The 17,879-nt window shown below is 50.7% G+C and overlaps 2 protein-coding genes across 2 annotated transcripts in view; one reads left to right on the top strand and one right to left on the bottom strand.

The window, feature by feature from the left end:
• Positions 1–17,879, top strand: part of LOC144692089 (uncharacterized) — a 981,581-nt gene that overhangs the window by 476,449 nt on the left and 487,253 nt on the right. The gene's annotated exons all lie outside the window — the stretch shown is intronic.
• Positions 1–17,879, bottom strand: part of tmem8b (transmembrane protein 8B) — a 130,654-nt gene that overhangs the window by 79,016 nt on the left and 33,759 nt on the right. Inside the window, exon 5 of the mRNA XM_078559933.1 lies at positions 6,274–6,542. Coding sequence (XP_078416059.1) covers positions 6,274–6,542 — 269 coding nt within the window. The remainder of the gene's footprint in view (positions 1–6,273; positions 6,543–17,879) is intronic.

Genomic DNA, 17,879 nt, shown 5'->3' with positions numbered 1-17,879 from the left:
GGGGCAATGGGTTCAAATTCCACAATGGTAGTTGGTGGAATTTAAATTCAATTGATAAATCTGGAATTGAAAGCCAGTCTCAGTGATGGTGACCATGAAACTATCATCAATTGTTGTAGAAACCCATCTGGTTCACTAACGTTCTTTAGGGAAGGAAATCTGCCGTCCTTACCCGGTCTGGCCTACATGTGACTCCAGAACAACAGCAACGTGGTTGACTCTTAACTGCCCCACTGAAAAGGTTGGACAAGCCACTCAGTTCAAGGGCAATTAGGGATGGGCAACAAATGTTGGCCTTGCCAGTCTTGTCCACAGTCCCGTGAAAGATTACAAGAATTCAGCCCCATGAGCCCGCTCCGCCATTCAACGGGATCATGGCTGATCTGAATGCGGCTTTAACGCCGCTTTCCTGTCAGTCCACCATAACCCTTGACTCCTTTTGTTGATCAGGAGTCTGTCTAACTCAGCCTTGAATATATTCAATGGCTCAGCCTTCACTGCTGTCTGGGGAAGAGAATTCCCACAGACTAATGACCCACTGAGAGAAAAATATTTCTCATCTCGGGTTTAGAAACAGAGTACCTGCTCGTCATCGCACTGCTGCTTTTGAGAACTTGCTGTGCACAGATTAGCTGCTACCTTCCCCTGTATTACAAGGACTTGTCTTCAAGATGTGCTGAATTGGCTGCAAAGCGCACAAAGGTTTTTGAATGTCGTGGAGCGACCTACATCAATGCAAGTTCCATCTTTCTTTCTCTGAGGTGATGAGTGACCTCTCCGTGAGAAGCAGATCAGTTAGTTAAGGTCAGCAGCTGCTGTCAGCCTCCCTGGCAGATATCTAGTCAAAATCTCCACCCGGAGCAGTCACTCCACAATTATCCCGCACTTCAAGTGGAGAGCCTGGTGGGCAATCTTTAAAACCAAACTGGCCCACAGCTACTAACTGTGACTCAGTCTGTTTGGCTTGTGCTATTTCTCCCTGTGGTGAAGTGGGAAGAGCGAGTGGTTGTCAAGGCTGAGATATCCGCTTTGTATTATCGAAACATAGAGCACAGAGCGGCCTGTTGTGCCCGTGCTCTGTGGAAGTTATCCAATCAGGCGCAAATTTCGCCTGTTCAATATTTATCCATTCCCTTTTTCGAAAATTACCACTGAGTCTGCTTCTACCAAACATTCGGGCAGCACATTCCAGATCGCAACCAGTCACTGACCAGAATAAATTCCCCCTTTCTCCCTCCCGATGTTTTTGCAAATGATCTTAAATCTGTGCTGACCGTATTTATTAACTCCTTGGACTATGGGATGGAAAGCCACAAACCTGAACTTGCTGATGGGACAGAGGTAGTTGACGTTGCCAACAGTGTGGACTGAAGCATCAAGTTACAAAACGATAGATTAAATGAATAGACAAAATGGTGGCAAATGACATCAGTGTTGGCAAATGTTAGGGCATCCGCTTTGGACCTAAAAAGGATCAAACAAAATTCTTTCTAAAGGATAAAAGACAAGAAGCAGTGCAGATCCAAAAGAGACATGGGATGAGAATAGTCCCAGATTTGCACTAAGTGCAGTAGCGAGTGGGAAAAGCGACACTTTACCCACAGGTCGCAATGGTGACCTCTCACGCCATCTTGTCCCAAACCCGCTGCATTAATTACGCATTCCTGGGATACACGCTGTTTCCATGGTGGGCGGGCTCTGATTCGCCCCCCACACTGTCACCTCGCCACGTCGTCACGCCAAGCACCACATTTAGAGTACAGCCACGCTCAGTGCTTCCAGCCCACGGCTGCAGCAAAGGAGACATGGCTCTGAAAGGCAAGAAGGCTTTTGGGCATCATGGAGGCCCCGCGGTGATGTCCTCTATCCCTGCTCAGGCCACAGGAGGGGCAGCTACATTACCACTCCGGCTTGGTAGGCGATGGCAGTGGGGATCAGTGCCAATGTTGCACAGAAGAGGTTGGCCATCCAGTGCAGATAGAGGATGAATAATCTCACCCGTGCCACCAGGGTAAGGCAACCATCTCATCACTCTAAACTCACACACTCACAAGCCCATCTCACACTCACTGGCATCTCACTCACTGCCAGCTCAAGAGACATCACCACTCACTCTCTGACACACACCCTCACATCTCCATCTGGCCTCATCTCCTCTGGAGGCTGCCTCCTCAGCCCTCACCCTCTAGAGGCCATTTGCACAGATCAACATGTGCCCCACACACACCCTGGGATATGCCCCTTCCCCAGTACAGCCCTCGCCCTGCAGCCTCTTCCCTCGCCTGAGGCCCCTTCTCCCCCTTCCCCAAGCAAGCCCTAGCCCTGCAGCCATTGAAAAGCGTAGCATTTCCCCACAGCGATGGTGAAGTTAAGTGCAATTGATCCCGAGATAAGCTTTTGAGACGTGTTGCATTATTGGCGCTGGAAGACCAAGAAGACAAGTCTCAGGCCGCCCTCAGCATCTTGCACAGCCTGTGCAGAAATTGATGCTCCAGTATACTCTAGATGCTGTTGTCTCACTGTGCTGTGTATGGGGAGGGCACCAGCACCTGGGTAGCACATCCAGGTGCCTGGCCAAAACAGTCTCATCTCAGAAACTCTTTTGGGGGGGAGGGGTAATTACCTGGGTACCCGCCCGGCAGTGTGGATCGTTTACGTGGCGAGCATTTGGCAACGCGGGAACCAGGGCGGTTAATCCACAGTTGCTCACGGGCCATTGTCAGAGAGGGTAGCATTGCAAACGCGTTCTGACTCCTGTCTGTTTCTCATTGATGCTGTGGGGAGGAGGTCACCAGGGAGACACAGCCTGCATCCATTGCTGCCTGCATCATTGCAGACAGCAATGAGAGGAGGAGACGGTTGCAAAGGAGGAGGGCAGCTCACCAAAGGCAGGAGAAAAACCCTGAAGAGCAAGGCCCAGCGGTGGCCCCTCCGGACACAGAGGTTCAGGGAAACAGGAACGTCACCTGTAGGCGTCTCGCTACATCTCAGGTGTACCGACGTCACCTGTCTTATCTGCAGATGACCGAGAACCCAGTGTCGCCGATGCCTCTGCATGTCCAGGGATCTGATAAATCACATTTGCCTCATTCTGCACGAATTGGTGCCACAGGGACTGGGAGGACATCCTTTGCCAGTGGCTGTGAAAGTAACAGCTGCACTCAACTTCTATGCCATTGGCTCCTTCCAGGGCTCGAGTGGGCATCTCTGTGGGATCTCGCAGGCATCCATACACAAATGTATACATGAGGTCACAGATGCCCTTTTTGCCAAGGCCCACAATTACATCAACTTTGACAGAGATCAAGGAGGCCAGAGCACTGGCCTTCACAGAGATTTCCAGGTTTCCATGGATGCAGGATGCCATCGACTGCAGTCATGTGGTTGTAAAGCTCCCTGGCAGCAGACACTGCAATACATAAAGAGGAAAGCTCACTGTGCAGCTGTTGTGTGACCATAATAAACAAATCCTGCAGGTTTGGGCCACACTCTCAGGAAGTGTGCATGACTTATACCTTGAGTAGATCGCAGATCCTGGACATCTTTGAGGGATCATATAGGATGTAGGGCTGGCTTCTCAGGGACAAAGGGTACCCTCAAAGGACATTGTTGAAGAAGCCCGTGCAGTGGCCTCAGACTCCTGCAGAGAGGAGGCACAACCAGGCTCATGCCACTACCCGGACATTGGTGGAGCACGCCATAGGGATGGAGAAGATGCGATTCCGATGCCTGGACAGATCTGGCGGAGCACTCCAGTACATTCCAAGATGGTGTCACGGATCATTGTGGCTTGCTGTGGGCTACACAATCTGGTGCTGCAAAGTGGGGAAGGCTGACCAGATGATGAGATGGAGAAACTGCACATCTCCTTTGATGAGGAGGACCTCGAAGGGGATGAGTGCTATGAATTTGAGGAGGTGATGCTGCAGGGGAAGAGGCCATAGCACAGCCAGGCGTGGCAGGTGTGCACGGGAGGGCCTCATGACCACAAGATTCCAGTAGGAGGATGATGACTTGGAGTGAGCATCCCCTTTGACAAGTGGCCTACACCAGGGGCCAACATGAAGTGAAGCATAAAAGCAAAATACTGGGGACGCTGAAAATCTGAAACAAAAACAGAAAATGCTGGAAAAGCTCAGCAGGTCTGACAGCGTCTGTGGAGCGAGAAACAGAGTTAACGTTCTGAGTCTGTATGACATGATGAAGTGAAGCATTGCGATTTCTATCATTTCAACTCTGCATTTCCAAATGAGAGTCTGGAGCTCCCCAAAAGGCTCCCCTTGGTACTATCCCCTGAACGTTGATGAAGGGTTCCTCACAGGGATGAGGCGCTGTCTGGAAGAGGGCGCGTTGGCATCAAAGGTCCGAATGTGCTGACTCTTCAAGCATCCCAGCTGTGACAAGAGCCTACATGATGCTGGAGTTGATCCACTACCATTATTGGGCTGGTATGTGGTAGCATTCAATTGGACAACCCTCCTCGAGGCGATCCATGTCCAGCTACGCGACTATACATTCTGAGTAATGTCGATGGTGCAAATCATGGGTGAAGCTTGGGCCAAGGTAGCCGAGGAGGTTCGACAGGCCTCAATCCATGTACACATGAGTCAATTCTCCCTGTCACCTTTTCAATCCCATTGACACCCGGTATCCCTCACTCAGGGATGGTGACCTGCATTTTTCCTCACCTTACTATGGATGTGGACCACCTGAGGATGATGACACTCAAACAACTACATGCCTTTTCTTTTTTTAAAAATTCATTCACGGGATGTGCGCATCACTGGCCAGGCAAGAAAGTGTTTATTGCCCTTCCCCAGAGGGCATTTCAGAGTCAACCACATTGCTGTGGGTCTGGAGTCACATGTAGGCCAGACTAGGTAAGGACGGCAGATTTCCTTCCCTAAAGGACATTAGTGAACCAGATGGGTTTTTACAACAATCAACAATATTTTCATGATCATCATTAGACTTTTAATTCCAGATTTTTGTTGAGCTCAAATTCCACTATCTGCCATGTTGGGATTTGAACCCAGGCCCCTAGAGAATTACCCTGGGTCTCAGGATTACTAGTCCAGCAACAATACCACTACACCATTGCCTCCCCCCAACTTTACCCCATACATTGTAACCTCATGGGTGACGCTTTGAAGGATCTCTGACATCCTGAAGCCCTCAGGGTGATGCGTAGTTTCTAACATGGAGCACACTGAAGTTTCAGTTTGATCTTCACCCTCTCCCATTTCTCCCATTGTCTGAAGGTACGACCGGCGGCTCCTGGTCATGCTCAACAGATCTATGGCCCACCACATGTGACCATCTGGAATTAGCATCTGTGATCCTGGCCAGTGGTCGGGTGAGGGGATGGACAGTGCTGTATCCATTAAAACGAGAGCCCTGTGGCCACTACACAGACAGCTACATGGTTAGAGATGCTTAGAGCGCCAGGACACTAGTTTGGCTGAAGGGGCCAGTGTCTCATTGACTTAAAGTGGCAAGGTGCTCACACTTATTGCTCAGCTTATTAGATGTACAGTCAAAAAGTTGCAAGTGCAGCTGTCAGACAGGAGTGCACAATAACTTACAGTATAGGCTCATAGCATGGAATCTCTGGCAGATGACAGAGTGCATGAAGTTCCAGGCCATATCACCCTTCTTCATTCACTAACACTTCTATCCTTCTACACTACACCTTCACCTTTCAATCATGCATACAGCACAGGGGACACCTTTGCCTCTGGGTCACAGTCCACACTGAGAAGGAGATGACCCTGAAAAGCATTTGAATGATGTGCCTTCCACAAAATGAAATAAGATGATGCCTCCCCACTCTTTTTAAAATGAAGTCTCCCGGCTCTCCTTCGAGGGGATCTTCCAGGTGGTGGTGTTCCCATGTGTCTACTGCCCTTGTCCTTCTAGCTGGTAGTGGTTGTGGGTTTGGAAGGTGCTGTCTAAGGAGCCTTGGTGAGTTTCTGCAGTGCATCTTGTCGATGGTACACACACTGCTGCTACTGTGCGTCAGTGCTAGCCATGGGCCCATGAGCTGATACCACTGGGGAATTTTGGAGCAATGGGGTTCTGAGAGACTGGAAGGGATGGGAGACAGATATCACTGTTTAATGTCTCTTTAAACTGGAACCAGATACTTGTGAACCTACAATGCATTGTTGCTGTGTACTTTCTAACCAGTACTGATGATGGTTCCTTGCCCTCTCCTCCATGTAACCAGGACTTAAGACTCAATGGATCGGGCCAAGGACCTTGACCTCTTACCTCTGATGTGAACTCCGACCCGGAAGTTCACGTCGACGTTGCGAGCGGTCTTCTCCACGAGGATGTAGTACCATTGCTGCCAGAAGGGTGCCTTGTCTTGCAGCTCACAGACCCGCCGATCCCGGCAGTCTACCCGGGTGGAGTTGTGGAGTGGGGGGGCCTTTGCCCTGACCTTCAGCAGCAGCGGGCAGCCGCTCACCGTCCTGTTGCTGTTGCTGCAGTCCGAGAGCTGAATCAGCACCTGGGAGGTGTAGCTTGGAACAAATACCCTGAGGAGGAACAAAATGGTGAAAGACACAGAAACATAGAAACTAGGAGCAGGAGTAGGCCATTCGGCCCTTCGAGCCTGCTCCGCCATTCATTATGATCGTGGCTGATCATCCAACTCAATAGCCTGCTCCCACTTTCTCCCCATGTCCTTTGATCCCTTTCGCCCCAAGAGCTATATCTAACTCCTTCTTGAAAACATACAATGTTTTGGCCTCAACTACTTTCTGTGGTAACGAATTCCACAGGCTCACCACTCTCTGGGTGAAGAAATTTCTCCTCATCTTAGGCCTCAATGGTCTACCCCATATCCTCAGACTGTGACCCCTGGTTCTGGACTCCCCCACCATCGGGAACATCCTTCCTGCATCTACCCTGTCTAGTCCTGTTAGAGCATCTACCCTGTCTAGTCCTGTTAGACAGAGGAAGGGAGATCAGAATGAGAGAAGGCAGATTCAATTGTGAGTTTAAAAGCACTTTGATTACCCCAGTGAGCATTGTTTGAACACTGGAACAGGAGGAGGCCATTCAGCCCCTTGAACCTGCTCCTCTGTTAGATCATGGTTCACCTGCATCTTAAACCATTTGCCTCTTTTGGTTCCATAATCCCTGATAATCCCTTAGACAATAAAAATCTATCTCCCTCAGCCTTGCACACAGCAAGCTCCCACAAAACAGCAGTGAGGTAACATCCGGATAATCTGTTTTCAGATGTGGGGGCAAATAAGGGCATTGGGAATAACTCCCCCTGCTCTTCTTTCAAAGGTACCTTTGGGCTCCTAATGCCCACCTGAGAGGTTTCAGTTTCCCATCCAAACGATGGCACCTCCGACAGTGCAGCACTCCCCCAGCACTGCGCTGGCATGTTAGCCTAGTTTAGGTGCACAAATCACTGGAGTGGGGCTTGGATGCCTGACCTTTGGCTCCCGCTGAGAGTGCTATCTGTTAGGTTTGGAGTAATGGGATGCCAAGTGCTGGGGGAATGGGAGACAGATATCACTATTTAGCGTCTCTGTCAGATATAACCAGGATCGTGTGATGCTCCATTGATCCCCAGCATCAGCAACCTTTTTGGGGAAGAGGGTTCTAGATTTTCACTGTCTTTTTGTGTGAAAATGTTTTTCCTGGCAATTCACCTATTCTGGCTTCAGTTAAATTATTCTGCTCCCCAAGGGAACACTGTGAAGATACAACACCAACTTGCATTTATATATCTCCTTTCATGTATAAAATGTTCGAAGCATTTCACTGGAGCGCTAATCAAACAAGGTTTGACACTGAGCCACACAAGGTCATGTTAGGTCAGGTGAGCAAAAGCTTAGTCAAAGAGGTAGGTTTTAAGGAGAGTCTTACAGGAGGGAAGTGAGGTGGGGAGTTTCAGGGAGGGAATTCCAGAGCTTGGGGTCCAGGCAGCTGAAGGCATGGCCTCCATGGTTGGGTCCATTAAAATCAGGAATGCTCGGGAGTTCGGAGGTGCAGGAGCACAGAGGGTTGTAGGGCTGGAGGAGATTTCAGGGATGGAGAGGGGGCGAGGCCATTGAGGGATTTGAAAACACAAGGCTGAGAATTTTCAGATCGCGGTGTTGCCGGGTTTGGGAAGCAGTGTCGGTCAGTAAGCACGACGGCTGATAGCTGATACGGTGCGAGTAAAGACACAGGATGTGGCGCTTTGGATAAACTGAAGTTTACGGAAGTATTATGGGATATGGGACACCAGCCAGGAATGTGCTGGAATAGTCGGATATGGAGGTAACAAGGGCATGAACGAGGGTATCGGCAGCAGAGGGGCTGAGATAGGAGGAGAGAGGAACATTGTTATCGGTGATACAACAACATCCTGATGGAGTACAATCCACCACTGGGAGGCATGGGGCCATTAATATGTAAGGAAAGGGTTAATTAAACAGTCTTAAAGTCTCTTTACACCGAGGTAATATAACTTTCAGCCTTTTTAAGAGTTCCACTGATAGGAGAATGCAAGTATAATCATAGCCAAGTGCATCTTCCTATGGATAGCTGTGCGTTTTAATATGAAGAGCAATATTTCAGGTTAAATCATGCACTTTAATGAAAAGTACCAGGCAGAGACAGTCTTGGGCTGATATAAGATTCAGCAGTGAGCATATAACAGTCAACCAATGAGGTTAAGCATTGGAGAGAGATTAACGCCTCTAAGGACACATCTGCATTCGGGAACGTGGTTAAGTGATAATGTCGCCTTTGTTCATTCATCTCCCGGGAGCTATCTTCAGCTGAAGGATTCGATTGGCAGCTCGATCGAGGTGGAGTTTGGAGTGTTTTCCATGATGAAACTGAGGTTCTTGATAAAGGGATGAGGGGGGGAAGGGCTGATGAGGTAATGCCATGAAACATGTGGATTCCCAAAGAGCTGGCTGGGAAAAAGGAAGTGACAGAGTCGGAATTCTCAATCAGATCTGATTGGTCCGGAAAATATCCTCGATTGTGAAAGAGTTTGGAAACTCCGGTTAGGTGTCCATACAGCACCAGAAATGTTGCTGTCAAATACACATTTAATCATTGTCACTGATAGTTTCTACTGTCTGCATAATTCCTATCAATCTTAATAAATCCTTTCAACCCCATCACTTTCAGGAGTAACTTATAAAGGAAGAAGCAAGAACACCCATTTCCTAATAGAGACACGTGTCATTGATCAGTGGAATCTGTTGTTGCTCGGACAGTGTTGCTCTGTGTGGCTGCACTGGCTCCGGGCACAGATCCTGCTGCCTTACAGTGACAGCAAATAGTGAGTGTGTGAGGGTATGAGGGTGTGTGTGAGTGTGTGAGGGTATGAGGGTGTGTGTGAGTGTGTGAGGGTATGAGGGTGTGTGTGAGTGTGTGAGGGTATGAGGGTGTGTGAGTGTGAGGGTATGAGGGTGTGTGAGGGTATGAGGGTGTGTGAGTGTGTGAGGGTATGAGGGTGTGTGAGGGTATGAGGCTGTGTGAGTGTGTGAGGGTATGAGGGTGTGTGAAGATATGAGGGTGTGTGAGTGTGTGAGGGTATGAGGGTGTGTGAAGGTATGAGGGAGTGTGTGTGTATGAGGGTATGAGGGTGTGTGAGGGTATGAGGGTGTGTGAGTGTGTGAGGGTATGAGGGTGTGTGAAGGTATGAGGGTGTGTGAGTGTGTGAGGGTATGAGGGTGTGTGAAGGTATGAGGGAGTGTGTGTGTGAGGGTATGAGAGTGTGTGAGGGTATGAGGGTGTGTGAAGGTATGAGGGTGTGTGAGGTTATGAGGGTATATGTGTGAGGGTGTGTGTGTGTGTGTGTGTGAGAGGGTATCAGTGTGTGTGTGTGTGTGAGGGTATGAGGGTGTGTGTGAGAGTGTATGAGGGTGCGTGTGGGGTTATGAGGGTGTGTGTGAGTGTGTGAGGGTATAAGGCTATGAGGGTGTATGTGTATGTGAGGGTGTGAGGGTGTGTGTGTGAGTGTGTGAGGGTACGAGGGTGTGTGTGTGAGGGTATGAGGGTGTGTGTATGTGGGGGGGGGGCATGAGTGTGTGTGTGTATGTGTGAGGGTATGAGTGTGTGTGTGTGAGGGTATGAGGGTGTATGTGTGAGGGTATGAGGGTGTATGTGTGAGGGTATGAGGGTGTGTGAGTGTGTGAGGGTATGAGGGTGTGTGAGTGTGTGAGGGTATGAGGGTGTGTGAGTGTGTGAGGGTATGAGGGTGTGTGAGTGTGTGAGGGTAAGAGGGTGTGTGAGTGTGTGAGGGTATGAGGGTGTGTGAGTGTGTGAGGGTATGAGGGTGTGTGTGTGTGACGGTATGAGGGTGTGTGTGTGAGGGTGTGTGTGTGTGAGGGTGTGAGGGTATGAGGGTGTGTGTGTGAGGGTATGAGGGTGTGTGAGGGTATGAGGGAGTGTGAGGGTATGAGGGTGTGTGTGTGAGGGTATGAGGGTGTGTGAGGGCATGAGTGTGTGTGTGTATGTGTGAGGGTATGAGTGTGTGTGTGGGGTATGAGCGTGTGTGAGGGTATGAGGCTATGAGGGTGTATGTGTGTGTGAGGGTGTGAGGGTGTGTGTGTGTGTGTGTGAGGGTATGAGGGTGTGTGTGTGAGGGTATGAGGGTGTGTGAGTGTGTGAGGGTATGAGGGTGTGTGAGTGTGTGAGGGTATGAGGGTGTGTGAGTGTGTGAGGGTATGAGGGTGTGTGAGTGTGTGAGGGTATGAGGGTGTGTGAGTGTGTGAGGATGTGTGTGTGTGAGGTTATGAGGATGTGTGTGTGTGAGGGTTTGTGTGTGTGAGGGTGTGAGGGTATGAGGGTGTGCGTGTGTGAGGGTGTTTGTGAGGGTGTGAGGGTATGAGGGTGTGAGTGTGTGAGGGTATGAGGGTGTGTGAGGGTGTGTGTGTGTGGGGGTATGAGGGTGTGTGTGGGTGAAGAAATGAGGGTGTGTAAGTGTGTGAGGGTATGATGCGGTGTGAGGGTGTGAGGGTGTGTGAGGGTATGAGAGTGTGTGAGTGTGTGGGGGTATGAGGGTGTGTGAGTGTGTGGGGGTATGAGGGTGTGTGAGTGTGTGAGGGTGTGCGTGAGTGTGTGAGGGTATGAGGGTGTGTGTGTGTGAGGGAATGAGGGTGTGTGAGGGTATGAGGGTGTGTGTGTGAGTGAGAGGGTATGAGGGTGTGTGTGTGTGTGAGAGGGTATGAGGGTGTGTGTGTGAGGGTATGAGGGTGTGTGTGTGTGAGGGTATGAGTGTGTGTGTGTGTGTGTGTGAGGGTGTGTGTGTGAGGTTATGAGGGTGTGTGAGGGTATGAGGGTGTGTGAGTGTGTGTGAGGGTATGAGAGTGTGTGTGTGTGTGAGGGTATGAGGGTGTGTGTGTGTGTGTGTGAGGGTATGAGGGTGTGTGTGTGTGTGTGTGTGAGGGTATGAGGGTGTGTGTGTGTGTGAGGGGGTATGAGGGTGTGTGTGTGAGGGTATGAGGGTGTGTGTGTGAGGGTATGTGTGTGTGTGTGTGTGTGTGTGTGTGAGGGTGTGTGTGTGAGGTTATGAGGGTGTGTGAGGCTATGAGGGTGTGTGAGTGTGTGTGTGTGTGTGAGGGTATGAGGGTGTGTGAGTGTGTGTGTGTGTGAGGGTATGAGGGTGTGTGTGTGAGGGTATGAGGGTGTGTGTGTGTGAGGGTATGAGTGTGTGTGTGTGTGTGTGTGTGTGTGAGGGTGTGTGTGTGAGGTTATGAGGTTGTGTGAGTGTGTGTGTGTGAGGGTATGCGGGTGTGTGAGTGTATGAGGGTGTGTGCGTGTGAGGGTGAGTGTGTGTGTGTGTGAGGGTATGAGTGTGTGTGAGGGTATGAGGGTGTGTGCGTGTGAGGGTGAGTGTGTGAGTGTGTGTGTGAGGGTGAGTGTGTGTGTGAAGTGAGGTGATGCACTTGGGCAGGACAAACAAGGCATGGGAATACCCGATGAATGGTTGGACCCTGGGAAGTATTGAGGATCAGAGGGACCTCGGTGTGTATGTCCACCGGTCCCTTAAGGTAGCGGGACAGGTAGATAAGGTGGTTAAGAAGGCATATGGGATATTTGCCTTTATTAACCGAGGCATAGAAGATAAGAGCAGAGAGGTTATAAGTGTGTGTGTGTGTGTGTGTGGGTGAAGAAATTGGGGTGTGTAAGTGTGTGAGGGTATGAGGGGGTGTGAGTGTGTGGGGGTTTGAGGGTGTGTGAGGGTATGAGGGTGTGTGTGGGTATGAGGGTGTGTGTATGTATGAGGGTATGAGGGTGTGTGTGTGTGTGTGTGTGTGTGTGTGTGTGAGAGTGTGAGGGTATGAGGGTGTGTGTGTGTGTGTGAGTGTGTGAGGGTATGAGGGTGTGTGTGTGTGTGTGTGAGGGTATGAGGGTGTGTGTGTGTGTGTGGGTGTGTGTGTGTGAGAGTGTATGAGGGTGCGTGTGGGGTTATGAGGGTGTGTGTGAGTGTGTGAGGGTATAAGGCTATGAGGGTGTGTGTGTGTGAGTGTGTGAGGGTATGAGGGTGTGTGTGTGAGGGTATGAGGGTGTGTGAGTGTGTGAGGGTATGAGGGTGTGTGTGTGTGTGAGGGTATGAGGGTGTGTGAGTGTATGAGGGTGTGTGAGTGTGTGAGGGTATGAGGGTGTGTGTGTGAGGGTATGAGGGTGTGTGAGTGTGTGAGGGTATGAGGGTGTGTGAGTGTGTGAGGGTATGAGGGTGTGTGTGTGAGGGTATGAGGGTGTGTGAGGGTGTGTGTGTGTGTGAGGGTGTGTGTGTGTGTGTGAGGGTGTGAGTGTGTGTGAGGGTGAGGGTGTGTGTGTGGTGAGGTGATCCACTTGGGCAGGACAAACAAGGCACGGGAATACACGATGAATGGTTGGACCCTGGGAAGTATTGAGGATCAAATGGACCTCGGTGTGTATGTCCACCGGTCCCTTAAGGTAGTGGGACAGGTAGATAAGGTGGTTAAGAAGGCATATGAGATACTTGCCTTTATTAGCCGAGGCATAGAATATAAGAGCAGAGAGGTTATGAGTGTGTGTGTGTGTGTGGGTATGAAGGGGTATGAGGGTGTATGTGAGAGGGTATGAAGGTGTGTGTGTGTGTGTGAGGGTATGAGGGTGTGTGAGTGTGTGAGGGTGTGTGAGGGTGTGTGTGTGTGTGAGGGTATGAGGGTGTGTGTGTGTGTGAAGGTATGAAGGTGTGTGAGTGTGTGAGGGTGTGTGAGGGTGTGTGTGTGTGTGTGTGTGAGGGTATGAGGGTGTGTGTGTGTGTGAGTGTGTATGAGGGTGTGTGTGGGGTTATGAGGGTGTGTGTGTGTGTGTGAGGGTATAAGGCTATGTGGGTGTATGTGCGTGTGAGGGTGTGCGGGTGTGTGTGTGTGAGGGTATGAGGGTGTGTGTGGGTGAAGAAATGAGGGTGTGTAAGTGGGTGAGGGTATGAGGGGGTGTGAGGGTGTGTGGGGGTATGAGGGTGTGTGAGTGTGTGAGGGTATGAGGGTGTGTGTGAGTGTGTGAGTGTGTGAGGGTATGAGGGTGTGTGTGTGCGTGAAGGTATGAGGGTGTGTGATTGTGTGAGGGTATGAGGGAGTGTGTGAGTGTGTGTGTGTGAGAGTGTATGAGGGTGCGTGTGGGGTTATGAGGGTGTATGTGCGTGTGAGGGTTTGTGTGTGTGAGTGTGTGAGGGTATGAGGGTGTGTGTGGGTGTGAGAGGGTATAAGGCTATGAGGGTGTATGTGCGTGTGAGGGTTTGTGTGTGTGAGTGTGTGAGGGTATGAGGGTGTGTGAGGGTATGAGGGTGTGAGAGGGTATGAGGGTGTGCGTGTGGTGAGGTGATGCACTTGGGCAGGACAAACAAGGCATGGGAATACACGATGAATGGTTGGACCCTGGGAAGTATTGAGGATCAAATGGACCTCGGTGTGTATGTCCACCGGTCCCTTAAGGTAGTGGGACAGGTAGATAAGGTGGTTAAGAAGGCATATGGGATATTTGCCTTTATTAGCCGAGGCATAGAATATAAGAGCAGGGAGGTTATAAGGGTGTGTGTGTGTGTGTGTGAGGGTATGACGGTGTGTGAGTGTGTGGGGGTATGAGGGTGTGTGAGGGTATGAGCGTGTGTGTCTGAGGGTGTGTGTGTGTGTGAGTGTGTGAGGTTATGAGGGTGTGTGTGTATGAGGGTATGAGGGTGTGTGAGGGTATGAGGGAGTGTGCGGGCATGAGGGTGTGTGTGTGAGAGGGTATGAGGGTGTGTGTGAGGTGAGGTGATGCACTTGGGCAGGACAAACAAGGCATGGGAATTCACGATGAGCCGAGGCATAGAATATAAGAGCAGGGTGGTTATAAGGGTGTGTATGAGTGTGTCTGTCTGTGGGGTATGAGGGTGTGTGAGGTTATGAGGGTGTGTGAGGGTATGAGAGTGTTTGAGGGTATGAGGGTGTGTGAGTGTGTGAGGTTATGAGGGTGTGTGTGAGGGTATGAAGGTGTGTGAGGGTATGAGGGAGTGTGCGGGTATGAGGGTGTGTGTGTGGTGAGGTGATGCACTTGGACAGGACAAACAAGGCACGGGAATTCACGATGAATGGTAGGACCCTGGGAAATACAGAGGATCAGAGGGACCTTGGTGTGCATGTCCATAGATCCCTGAAGGCAGCAGCACAGGTAGATAAGGTGGTTAAGAAGGCATATGGGATACTTGCCTTTATTAGCCGAGGCATAGAATATAAGAGCAGGGAGGTTATAAGTGTGTGTGAGTGTGTGTGTGTGTGTGTGTGTGTCTGTGAGGGTATAAGGCTATGCGGGTGTATGTGCGTGTGAGGGTGTGTGTGTGTATGTGAGGGCATGAGTGTGTATATGTGAGGGTATGAGTGTGTGTGTGTGTGGGGGTATGAGGGTGTGTGAGGGTATGTGAATGTGTGTGTGTGTGTGAGAGGGCATCAAGATGTGTGTGTATGTGAGAGAGGATGTGTGTGGGGTTATGAGGGTGTATATGCGTGTCTGTGGGTGTGAGGGTGTGTGTTTGTGAGTGTGTGAGTGTGTGAGGGTATGAGGGTGTGTGTGTGTATGAGGGTATGAGGGTGTGTGTGTGTGTGTGAGGGTATGAGGGTGGGTGAGGGTATAAGGGTGTGTGTGTGTGAGGGTGTGTGTGTGAGGGTGTGAGGGTATGAGGGTGTGAGTGGGTGAGGGTATGAGGGTGTGTGTGTGTGTGAGGGTGTGTGTGTGAGGGCGTGAGGGTATGAGGGTGTGAGTGGGTGAGGGTATGAGGGTGTGTGTGTGTGAGGGTATGAGGGTGTGTGTGTGTGAGGGTGTGTGTGTGAGGGTGAGCGTATGAGGGTGTGAGTGTGTGAGGGTATGAGGGTGTGTGAGGGTATGAGGGTGTGTGTGTGTGAGGGTTTGAGGGTGGGTGAGGGTATGAGGGTGTGTGTATGTGAGTGTGTGAGGGCATGAGGGTGAGTGTGTGTATGCGGATATGAGGGTGTGTGAGGGTATGAGGGTGTGTGTGTATGAGGGTGGGTGAGAGTATAAGGATGTGTGTGTATGAGGGTATGAGGGTGCTTGTGTGTGAGGGTATGAGGGTGTGTGAGGGTATGAGGGTGTGTGTGTGTATGAGGGTATGAGGGTGTGTGAGGGTATGAGGGTGTGTGTGTGTGAGGGTATGAGGGTGGGTGAGGGTATAAGGGTGTGTGTGTGTGAGGGTATGAGGGTGCGTGTGTGTGAGGGTATGAGGGTGCGTGTGTGTGTGTGTGTGTGAGGTATGAGGGTGAGGGTGTGTGTGTGGGTGTGTGTGTGTGAGGGTATGAGGGTGTGTGTGAGGGTATGAGGGTGTGTGAGGGTATGAGGGTGTGTGTGTGAGTGTGTGTGTGTGAGGTTATGAGGGTGTGTGTGTGAGGTATGAGGGTGAGGGTGTGTGTGAGGGTGTGTGTGTGAGTGTGTGTGTGTGAGGGTATGAGGGTGTGTGAGGGTATGAGGGTGTGTGAGGGTATGAGGGTGTGTGAGGGTATGAGGGTGTGTGTGAGGTGAGGTGATGCACTTGGGCAGGACAAACAAGGCACGGGAATACACGATGAATGGTAGGACCCTGGGAAGTATTGAGGATCAAATGGACCTCGGTGTGTATGTCCACCGGTCCCTTAAGGTAGTGGGACAGGTAGATAAGGTGGTTAAGAAGACATATGGGATATTTGCCTTTATTAGCCAAGGCATAGAATATAAGAGCAGAGAGGTTATAAGGGTGTGTGTGTGTGTGTGAGGGTGTGTGTGTGTGTGTGAGGGTGTGTGTGTGTGTGTGAGGGTATGAGGGTGTGAGTGTGTGGGGGTTTGAGGGTGTGTGAGGGTATGAGGGTGTGTGAGGGTATGAGGGTGTGTGTGTGTGAGGGTGTGTGTGTGTGAGGGTATGAGGGTGTGTGAGGGTTTGAGTGTGTGTGTGAGGGTATGAGGGTGTGTAAGTGTGTGAGTGTATGAGGGAATGTGAGTGTGTGGGGGTTTGAGGGTGTGTGTGTGTGTGAGGGTATGAGGGTGTGTGTGTGTGTGTGAGGGTATGAGGGTGTGTGTGGGGTTATGAGGGTGTGTGTGAGTGTGTGAGGGTATAAGGCTATGAGGGTGTGAGGGTGTGTGTGTGAGGGTATGAGGGTGTGTGTGTGTGTGAGGGTATGAGGGTGTGTGTGTGAGGGTATGAGGGTGTGTGTGAGTGTGTGAGGGTATGAGGGTGTGTGAGGGTGTGTGTGTGAGTGTGTGAGGGTATGAGGGTGTGTGTGAGTGTGTGAGGGTATGAGGGTGTGTGAGGGTGTGTGTGTGAGTGTGTGAGGGTATGAGGGTGTGTGTGTGAGGGTATGAGGGTGTGTGTGTGTGTGAGGGTATGAGTGTGTGTGAGGGTGTGTGTGTGTGAGGGTATGAGGGTGTGTGTGTGGTGAGGTGATGCACTTGGGCTGGACAAACAAGGCACGGGAATACACGATGAATGGTTGGACCCTGGGAAGTACCGAGGATCAGAGGGACCTCGGTGTGTATGTCCACCGGTCCCTTAAGGTAGTGGGACAGGTAGATAAGGTGGTTAAGAAGGCATATGGGATACTTGCCTTTATTAACCAAGGCATAGAATATAAGAGCAGAGAGGTTATAAGTGTGTGTGTGTGTGTGTGTGTGTGTGAGGGTATGAGTGTGTGTGTGGGTGAAGAAATGAGGGTGTGTAAGTGTGTGAGTGTATGAGGGGGTGTGAGGGTGTGTGGGGGTATGAGGGTGTGTGAGTGTGTGAGGGTATGAGGGTGTGTGTGAATGTGTGAGGGTATGAGGGTGTGCGCGAGTGTGTGAGGGTATGAGGGTGTGTGTGTGGTGAGGTGATGCACTTGGGCTGGACAAACAAGGCACGGGAATACACGATGAATGGTTGGACCCTGGGAAGTACCGAGGATCAGAGGGACCTCGGTGTGTATGTCCACCGGTCCCTTAAGGTAGCAGGACAGGTAGATAAGGTGGTTAAGAAGGCATATGGGATACTTGCCTTTATTAACCAAGGCATAGAATATAAGAGCAGAGAGGTTATAAGTGTGTGTGTGTGTGTGTGTGTGTGTGTGTGTGAGGGTATGAGTGTGTGTGTGGGTGAAGAAATGAGGGTGTGTAAGTGTGTGAGTGTATGAGGGGGTGTGAGGGTGTGTGGTGGTATGAGGGTGTGTGAGTGTGTGAGGGTATGAGGGTGTGTGTGAATGTGTGAGGGTATGAGGGTGTGCGCGAGTGTGTGAGGGTATGAGGGTGTGTGTGTGTGAGGGAATGAGGGTGTGTGAGGGTATGAGGGTATGTGTGTGAGTGAGAGGGTATGAGGGTGTGTGTGTGAGGGTGTGTGTGTGTGTGAGGGTATGAGGGTGTGTGAGGGTATGAGTATGTGTGAGGGTATG

This window comes from Cetorhinus maximus, chromosome 2, assembly GCF_964194155.1.
Source record: "Cetorhinus maximus chromosome 2, sCetMax3.hap1.1, whole genome shotgun sequence".
Classification (NCBI taxonomy): domain Eukaryota; kingdom Metazoa; phylum Chordata; class Chondrichthyes; order Lamniformes; family Cetorhinidae; genus Cetorhinus; species Cetorhinus maximus.
This window is presented reverse-complemented; position numbering and strand designations above follow the sequence as displayed.